Below are 9,025 nucleotides of genomic sequence, written 5' to 3'. Positions count from 1 at the left end.
TTCATATATGTGCAAAATTCAATAAGAAATAGTCTACATAGATCTTCCATAAACACAGAATGAATACTAATGTATAGTAAGTAAATTATGTATTCCAATAATCAATACCTGTAAATAATTAGTTATTACTAAAAAATTCTTCACGTTGAGTTATGTCAAATTCAACTAATATTTGCCTTCTACTTATTACATTGTTTATGTTAAGGACCTTGTGGTCCAGTGGCATCAAACCCTTCCCTTTATAGGGAGAAAGTAGTTATGAACAGATATTGCATTGTAATAGAGTTAGTAGTATTCAAAAAAAAAAATGTTAAGGATATGAAAGGTTGTATGTATGAATTAGTATAAATTGATAGTGAAGACTTAATGAAATGGATCTTGAAGATCTTATGTTATTGTGCTCTACATCTTGTGTCATACTTTTCTCTCTACTCTTCCATTCCATTTTGCAATATTGTCCATACGTACAATCAACGTGTTACCGTACAACTATCATGTGGAAACTAAGCTAATTAGAATACCAAATTACGTTTTCAAAAAAAAAAAAAAAAAAGAAGACCAAATTACAACATTATTTATATTATTATTTTATTTTATTTTATTTCTTGAAGAATTGAATTGCGTTTTTTTGCAAAATTGTGAAAGTTTATTTGACTCCACAATTTTTTGAGTTTTACACATGTTTCAATTTTACAACTTCCCCTTAAAATATCAAATCAACAAAATATATATAGAGCAAGATTAAAAAATGAGACTCAATAATAATAATAAGGGTCACACTTGTGTGAGACCGTCTCGCGGAACTTTATTCGTGAGACGAATCGGGTCGGATTGAAGCAACATGCAAATGTCATACCAAGTATTTGATACCCATTCCGATTCCGATTCCCATGTGCGAACCAAACACACCCTAAGTATATATACTCCGTAAAAGGTAGGGTTAGGACATAGTAGTCAGGGTCATAAACTGGACAGCAGTAGAAAAAGTCAGTACGAGAAATCAACAAGATCACATGAAAAGGGATCAAATATTTCCCTCCAATTTCTCAACTGTAATTCTGCAATTCTTCCAATTTTCCCTCCACTTCCTCAAACCCTACTTCGCTTCTCCCACCCCCTCTCCGACCCCTCGCCCCCACCCTCTAACACTACTCTTGTTCGCTCTGCTGAATATGTAAGTGAATTTCGATTTGATTTACTTATTTATTTTGGGATTCTGGATATAGTAAATATATTTTGTTAACGGTTTTTAAAAAATTGTGCAATTTGGAATATTTAGGGTTTATGTTTGTTGGGAATTTCTGATGGTTATACTTCTTTTGGGGATTGCAGATGTTGAAATGGCTCAATCCGGAGGAAAGAACGACACAGGGAACGAGCCGAATGCGAGTTATTCTGATGCCAATTTGACCGATGATGAAACACAGCCTGTTGATAGTCAATGTTTCGCAAAAGGCAAGATTTTTGGCTCTAGTTTAGATGGCTTTTTTTTTTTAATTCAATTAACTACACTGTGATAGTGGCAATTTGCGTCAGGGATTTGATTATAAGAATGATGATATGAAAGTGAGTGGGTTACAAAGTAAATCCAGATTTTCTGTAATGAGTAATCTTTACTGTCAAAAGAACCCTAAAATATTGTCTTTTTTTCCTTCTTTTCTTGAAAGTGGAAACTCAGGTGATGTCACCATCTTCCATTTTTAAATTTTTAAAATTGTTTTTGAAAGAAAGAAAATTGAGATTAAGTTGGTATTTTTTTTTAATTGAGAGTTGTGAGAAAATGTTGAACTTTTTTGAAAGGGAGGGAGGAATGCAACAGTGAAATTTTCTGTTTTGAGGAATACCTCACATAGTGAAGTTTTCATTTTTATCTAACAACTTGCCTGTTCTTGCAAAAGGTTCAGTCTTTTCCAATAAAAAGGAATTTTTATTTATTTATTTTCATGGAGTGGAAATTACAAATGGGAATCGGTAAATTCTTCTAATCGGGGACTAAAGTGAGAATGAAGTTTGAGTTTCTTAAATAATAGACCTCCTTTCTAATTTTTTTGTTACAAGGCAGCACATTTCATTTTTTTTTCAGCACTTAATGTTCTTGTTAGACATCAAGCGACTATATATAGATTGCTAAATATTTATGAGCTAAGTGTTTCAAAATGCAAAATTAAAGGACATAATTAACTTTCCATTTGTAACATGAAATTCTCATGTAAATTACCCTTGTTTGATTAGGTGGTGATGTCAAAGGTGAGGAGGCTCATAATTGGCTAATGATGCAAAACACTTTGCCTGTTGATAATCTCCTTCAGTGTACAGATGGTTTTGAGACTCAACCAATAAATCTTTATGGTGAGACCCAAGTACTAGAGCTTTATGATGACACACAGGTAGTTGAGATTAGTGCTGAAACACAAGTAGTTGAGATTGGTGGTGACACACAAGTTGTTTGTGACCATGATGGTGTGGAGTATATCAATACTCAGTTGTTAGATGAGTGCAACTCTGAAGTTGCAACTGATAGTGATTGTGAAGGAAGTGATAGGACTGAGATTTTATATGAAACTCAAGAGATATCTGATGATGACTTAAAAGACAACGCAAAGTCTATGAGCTGCTTGAACTTGCAAAACACTAGTCTTGTTGAAGAAGCTGACTCTGGTTACAAGGTACGATCAGATGCTCTGAACAAAGACAAGCATCATTCAGGTAAACCTATATCATAAAAGCATGTTTCTTATATTAGGTATTTATAACATTAATTTTTCATTTCAAATTCAAATTCTAAGTGGTATTCTGCATTTCTGCTTTTGTGTGCTTCTTGGTAAAGTTGGCATCATAATTCATTTAAAACATACACTTTGATGTATCTTGGATACACAAGCATATGAATCATATATAGTCTAGTGCTACTGATCTTAAGTTGGCTACAGCATTTTTTCTCTGGTCATTATGCTTCATAACTTTATGTTCAGTAGGCATTTCTATTTGGACTACTTGATTTGTGTCTACTTTGCTAAATTTACCATGATATTTTTATGATTTTAACATTGAAGATATTTCTAGCTTATGTTTGATTAGTATGCAACTAATATTCTACAACTGGCCCGATAAGAAGCATTCTATTAAAATAGTGGAAAGTTGGTCTGTAATCAAGTACTCTACTATGAGTATAGACTAAGATAATCTAATCTACCTTTATTCATGGTGCTGTGGAATATTTAATCTTTCAAATGTTTTTCACTAAATAGCACTTGTGTGCCAATTAGAACCCATTTCATCATGAGGTTTATCATGCATGATGCATACATGTTTCAGGACCTCTGCATGGAGGCTTTACTTCTATCCGTATTGCATCTATGCGGGCCTCTGGTCTGGCTGCTCAGAGCATGGCTCAAATTAGAACCACTGGTGATTCGAATAAGAGTAACAGTTCGTTAGAGCTACTAACTACTAAGCAAGATGTGCCATTTGTCTCAAGAGATTTCTCAAATGTGGAGAGAGAAGTTAGCAAGGCACATGGTTGGGAAGATAATGCCAAACACAGTAAAGATGTAGGGAATGAAAGTAGGTGCAAGCTTGGTAGCTCAGCTGTGAGGCGACTTTTCACAGAGGATACATCAGATGAAATTGAAAAGCCAGAAGATGGGAATAATCATGCTGAAAATGGAGCAGACTTGCCTCAGATGTTTGATTCTGAAAATGCATTGGCGGGGTTAAGTTATCTTGATTCTCAAGAACCTGGAGATGAATCACAGGCAAATGCACTTGAGATTGTTGACAGGTTTCTCAAGTTTAATGCAGTTGAGTGCGGTCAAGACATTGACTTGGGAAAGTCAGTTGAAAAATCAGTGTCTGTTCCCAGTGCAAAAGGGACAAAGAGTTTGGCCCAGAGAGCCACTAGAAGCACACATGAAGTTGGTGGCATTTTTGATTGGGATGACAATCGTGAGGATGAAGGTGGTGGGGATTTTTTCCAAAAGAACAAGGATCTTTTATTTGACAAAAAATCTTCTACTGTCCCACGGAAGCCTAGACGCCTTGACACTGACTGTGTAGGCAAAGTGGAGGACTCTTGCAAGAAGAAGAAAGATTTTTCTCGCTCTAATTCTAGGGTGAAGTCAAATATCATGAGATTGAACAATGAGTCAGAAAATCCAAAATCCAGGAATATTTTTGTGAAGGAGCTTAACAAGCAGCTGATTGATATGTATGACAATGGAGTGGCTGATAATAAAACTGCCAATGATGTCCCTGACATACCAGATGTTGGTTTAGATACTCAAATGGCAGCTGAAGCTATGCAATCATTATGCTTTGGCGGTTCATTGATTGAACATCAATCCATCACTGCAGACTTACAGAATGGTTCTTCGAAAAGTGGAGCTAATAATGAGAGACAGCTTAGGCAAAGCTCCTCAAAGAAAAGAATCCGTTCCACTCGACCTGCCACAAGACAGTCCCTGAAAACAGAGCGAACGGTTGCTACATCAGTGAAAAGTTCTGAAAATTCCAAGAAGCAATGTGATGGAGAATTGCTAGAAACAAAGAGGACTAGGTCAAATGTTAGATTACAACATGCTCAAAAGATAAATAGAACAGAAGAATTGAAGGAAGAAAGTGCTAACAGAGCTAGCAACACGGATGATTTTGATAGAAGTCTTGGTCCTCCATCAAATGGTTGTAGGTCTTTAAAGAAAAGACCTTTTCATGAGCAGCTTGGCTCACTGACACCTGTTGCTCATCGAACCAGGCGGCGCATTGTGACAAATAACCAAAAATGTACTGGAAACACTTCAGATAGCTCTCCAGAGGAGATTAATGATCTGCACAGTGCCTCTACTTCTGATAAAAGTCTGCCAGATGATGATGCTCGTAAGACTAGCACCAAAGATGAATTTGTTACTAAACTTGGAAATATGGATTCAGCTATGTTTAAGAGTGATAAAATGGCCCATCCCAAAGGAATAAGAAGTCGTCGGACACGGGCATCAATTGCACGAGAAAATTATAATCAGTCTAATACAAGGTCAAGCAGAACAATTACTAATGGGAGTGCTCCTGTGGATTTGAGTTTAAGAAAAAGAAGGCGTCTGACTGAAGAAAATTTAATGCACAAATATTCAGAGAATGGACATGCAGAGTATCCTAACATTACTGATGCTGCAGATGATATAGGTGGTGCTTCAATTCCAAATGATGTAGTCAATGCCAAGGCTTCAAAGAAATGCACTAGAAAAAGCATCATGCAAGGAAGAAAATCTGTTGATGCAATTAAAGAAAATGGAGTAGAAGCATCACCAAAGGATCAATCTAAAACATCAGCTTCTCCAAGCACTACTCCTATCAATTGTATGACACCTAGGAATGAGGCATCGCCTATATGTATGGGTGATGAGTATCGTAAACGGTCATGTAGGAGAAGTATGTCAGGATCATCACTTATTAGAGAAATTAATTCATTACATACTGTCGGTCTGCCAACAGCATCCAGTGTGAAAGATTCAAGGAGGCGGAGAGAAATGACAAATGTTCGAGTCTTGTTCAGCCGCCACCTAGATCTAGACATAACCAAACATCAAAAGAAGGTAACGTTTAAGTGATTTTATTTTTAGTTTTTATCTCTGCTGAACGATTTTGCTGAAGTGGTTTTACCCATGTAATGTTTTTTTCTTGAAGATTTTGACTCGCTTGGGGGCTTCTCTTGCATCCTCTATGTCAGATGCCACTCATTTTGTGACAGATGAATTTGTACGCACAAGAAATATTCTGGAAGCTATTGCTTTTGGGAAACCAGTGGTGACACACTTATGGCTTGAGAGTTGTGCACAAGCTTGCTGTCTTATAGATGAGAAGAATTACATATTGAGAGATGCCAAAAAGGAAAGAGAGTTTGGCTTTAGCATGCCAATTTCATTAGCACGAGCAAGCCAACATCCACTTTTACAGGTAATGTGATGGATATTTGCTTTGTGATTAAGTGGAAGAAATATAAAATCATTTTCATTATTTATTTGCAGGGACATAGAGTCTTTATCACCCCAAATACAAAGCCTGGTACAGAAATATTAGCAGGTTTGGTGAAGGCAGTTCATGGTTTGGTATGTAGTTCTTCCTTCCAATTACTTTACAGTATCAAACGCAGAATTGAATAGAAGGTGATTGAAATGTGCTTCATTGACTTAGTTGTATAATCTTTAATCTTGGAACTGTTTTTGGATATTAGGATACCTTGCATGCCCTTTTGCTTTCAGTACTCAACTACTGTGCAATCGAATGAAAGGATATCAGTGTATATCTACTTTCTGACTTTAGGCGATATACAAGTCTTTTATTAGACAAAATAAAGAAAATCAGTTCAATGTTTTACAGTTTAGACTATTTTTCTATAAAATAATATAGGACAAATGGAAATTCTATGAATATATCAGATGAAGCTGAATTAATCTATTAAGTACTATGTGATTCGCTGAAGAGCAAGATATTAGTGTAGGATAACAAAAAGACCATGCTTGGGCTTTGTGTTGGACATCTGAGCTGAGAAGTTCAGTGTTACTATCATTGATATTGCAGCTGGTAAATTAAAAACGGATGTATTATTTGAATTGTGAAGCTTGTTCAGTGAATTGATCAGATGAGGTCTTCTTGTTGTCATTTTATTTGTTTTAGGATTTCTGATCACAACAATATCTAGAGTTTCTTGACAGAAATTCTTTTAGTTGTGAAGACAATCCCCTTTTCTCATGAATTGTTCTGTTGATAGCTTGCCTATTTACTTTTTGACGGTTCTATTAGTTGCTTTAATATATACATATACTAATGTAGTCCAATCCCCGAGTCAACCAAAATTTGGATAATAATGTAAAAACACTCTTAGTCTTATAGTCTTGAATTAATTAAGGCACACGCTATATGTTTACCTACCAAAGAAATGGATATAATATGTAAATATTTAAATTTTCATTATTATTTTATAAAAAGGAGGGATATTCTATGTTTGATGTGTTTTTCAAACTAAAAAAGAATATACCACCAATATATTGACATTCAAATTATGATTTAATTCCATTTAATTTTAAACAAAACATTATTAAGTCTATTAAATATATATTCTACTATGAACATATACTGTGTGTTATTACAAATGTATAACAAATCTATATACAAATGTAGCTATATAATTTCTGGTGTATATAACTATATATAATGTAGCCCCCCTCTGATTTTTACCAAAATTAAATTCATAATTATAAAACATATTTTAATTCCAATTTGAAAATTTATTCACTACTGAGCATTGGTTGAATATCCATCATAATCTATATAAAACATATTGTCATGGGGCTTATTCCATTATATATATTTATATATACGCACACTTTATCTAATGCTCTGTGTCAAAATGCTTCTCAGCCTATTGAGAGATGCGGAAGATCTGCTATGAAGGATGTGACTTTGGCAGATGATATTTTAGTTTTGTCTTGTGAAGATGACTATGATCTCTGCGTGCCTTTTCTTGAGAAAGGTTGGGTATCTTATTCATGTATTTATGCATAATCTTCTTTCCCTTTACAGTTAATATTTGAATTATCATGAGCTATCGTTTTGTAAATGCAGGAAAAACAATTTATAGTTCAGAGCTTCTACTAAATGGGATAGTTACTCAGAAACTGGAGTATGAAAGGTTATTCCTCCATTTCAATTTCTCAATATTTTTGTACTTTGATGTTTTGTGTTCTGGGGTGACAAGGGAAACCCGCAACCACTACCTGAGGTGGTGCACTGAGTAAACCCCGCCTTGTTATCCTAGCCGGCAAAGGATCACAAGGAGGTAAATTAGCGTAGGTTGCCCATAGCTGATCGGCTCAAACGAAGAAGGCTGGGATTCGAACTCGTGACCTTATGGTTACAAGTTTGTATCCTTAGCCAGTTTGGTTGGGGTTAACCCTACTGTGATGTTTTGTTGTTGCCTATTGAGAGATGCTTTGCTTATGTCCCTCCACGGCTCCACCCCCAACCCAATCGGGCTGCCCATAGTATCTACTTGGGCCAGGATTTAGTTTGTGCATGTTCCATTTGTCACTAACGGTAACGATTATTTTTTATCTCCCCACCCCCCAACCCAATCGGGCTGCTCATAGTATCTACTTGGGCCAGGATTTAGTTTGTGCATGTTCCATTTGTCACTAACGGTAACGATTATTTTTTATCTCCCCACCCCACCCGCATTCTTTTAATTATAACTTTTATGTCTTATGCACTGGACATGGTGCACAGTATACTTTGTAATACTGACTGATGCCATGTGAGAATGTACATTTCTATTTGAAGATTGTGGGGTTGCATTGATGTATGTTTGTCTGACTATATATTATTCCGTTTCATTGAAGGTATCAACTATTCACAGACCATTTCAAGAAAACACGCTCAACAGTTTGGATGAAAAAGAATAACAATCAGAATTGCCCTGTGACAAAATCAAAGTCTTGATTATGATTTCTTGCATTCCAGGTTGAGTGCAGAGTTTGCATGCCCATAGGCCGTGTAGATTTTACTTGTGCTTTGTGTGTTGATTGTTGATTGTTGAGTCTGTATATGCTAAATTATTTCTCTTGTATGTAAATACGTGCAGTCTCTAGTTTATCTTTTCCTGAGCAAAATTTTCAAGAAAAAGTTCTCAGGGTTTATGTAGAGTACTTTTCAATAAAGCTTTATTATTCTTTTTTTTTTTTTTTAAATCAAACGTGAATCAATTTATTAACTCAGAGATCAAAACATCAACAAGAAAGCCCGGCTTGCAACCTGACATGGAAACAGTCGTTCTAGTGATCTAGTGATATTATAAGTAGTCCGATTCACAGATTGCTTAACAAAAATATAAATTTACATCAATAAATTGAGCCAAGTAGATATAATGGCACCAAAAGCATATATAGTAAAGTCAGCTAAGATGGCATGGTAAACAAGTTGTGCATCCATCGGGTCAATGATTGAAATGTGAAGGAAAATAGAGGACTTGACAAAACTA

The 9,025-nt window shown here is 35.4% G+C and overlaps 1 protein-coding gene across 2 annotated transcripts; it reads left to right on the top strand.

Annotated features, from left to right (window-relative positions):
• Positions 1 to 967: 967 nt before the first annotated feature.
• On the top strand, positions 968 to 8,723 carry LOC116030220 (serine-rich adhesin for platelets). Of its 2 annotated transcripts, XM_031272398.1 has the most exons (9): positions 968 to 1,174; positions 1,333 to 1,455; positions 2,233 to 2,706; positions 3,316 to 5,585; positions 5,677 to 5,946; positions 6,018 to 6,098; positions 7,411 to 7,522; positions 7,615 to 7,681; positions 8,388 to 8,723. In XM_031272398.1, exons 2-9 carry the CDS (start codon positions 1,341 to 1,343, stop codon positions 8,485 to 8,487), a joined length of 3,489 nt encoding a protein of 1,162 aa, XP_031128258.1. In that variant the 5' UTR covers positions 968 to 1,174; positions 1,333 to 1,340; the 3' UTR covers positions 8,488 to 8,723. The 2 variants fall into 2 exon arrangements, with proteins under 2 accessions (XP_031128258.1, XP_031128266.1); XM_031272406.1 differs by lacking the exons at positions 968 to 1,174; positions 1,333 to 1,455 and having other exon boundaries at positions 2,559 to 2,666.
• Positions 8,724 to 9,025: the final 302 nt, after the last annotated feature.

This window comes from Ipomoea triloba, chromosome 1 (assembly GCF_003576645.1).
Source record: "Ipomoea triloba cultivar NCNSP0323 chromosome 1, ASM357664v1".
In the NCBI taxonomy this organism is placed as follows: domain Eukaryota; kingdom Viridiplantae; phylum Streptophyta; class Magnoliopsida; order Solanales; family Convolvulaceae; genus Ipomoea; species Ipomoea triloba.
The sequence above is the reverse complement of the archived record's forward strand: the minus strand, read 5'-3'. Positions and strand labels throughout refer to the sequence as shown.

Bases quoted from the DNA above. Each gene is read 5' to 3' on its own strand.
- LOC116030220 (XM_031272398.1), top strand. From the start codon at position 1,341: ATGGCTCAATCCGGAGGAAAGAACGACACAGGGAACGAGCCGAATGCG. The intron at 2,707-3,315 runs GTAAACCTATAT...TACATGTTTCAG, and splicing joins CAAAGACAAGCATCATTCAG to GACCTCTGCATGGAGGCTTT. The intron at 5,586-5,676 runs GTAACGTTTAAG...TTTTTCTTGAAG, and splicing joins TAACCAAACATCAAAAGAAG to ATTTTGACTCGCTTGGGGGC.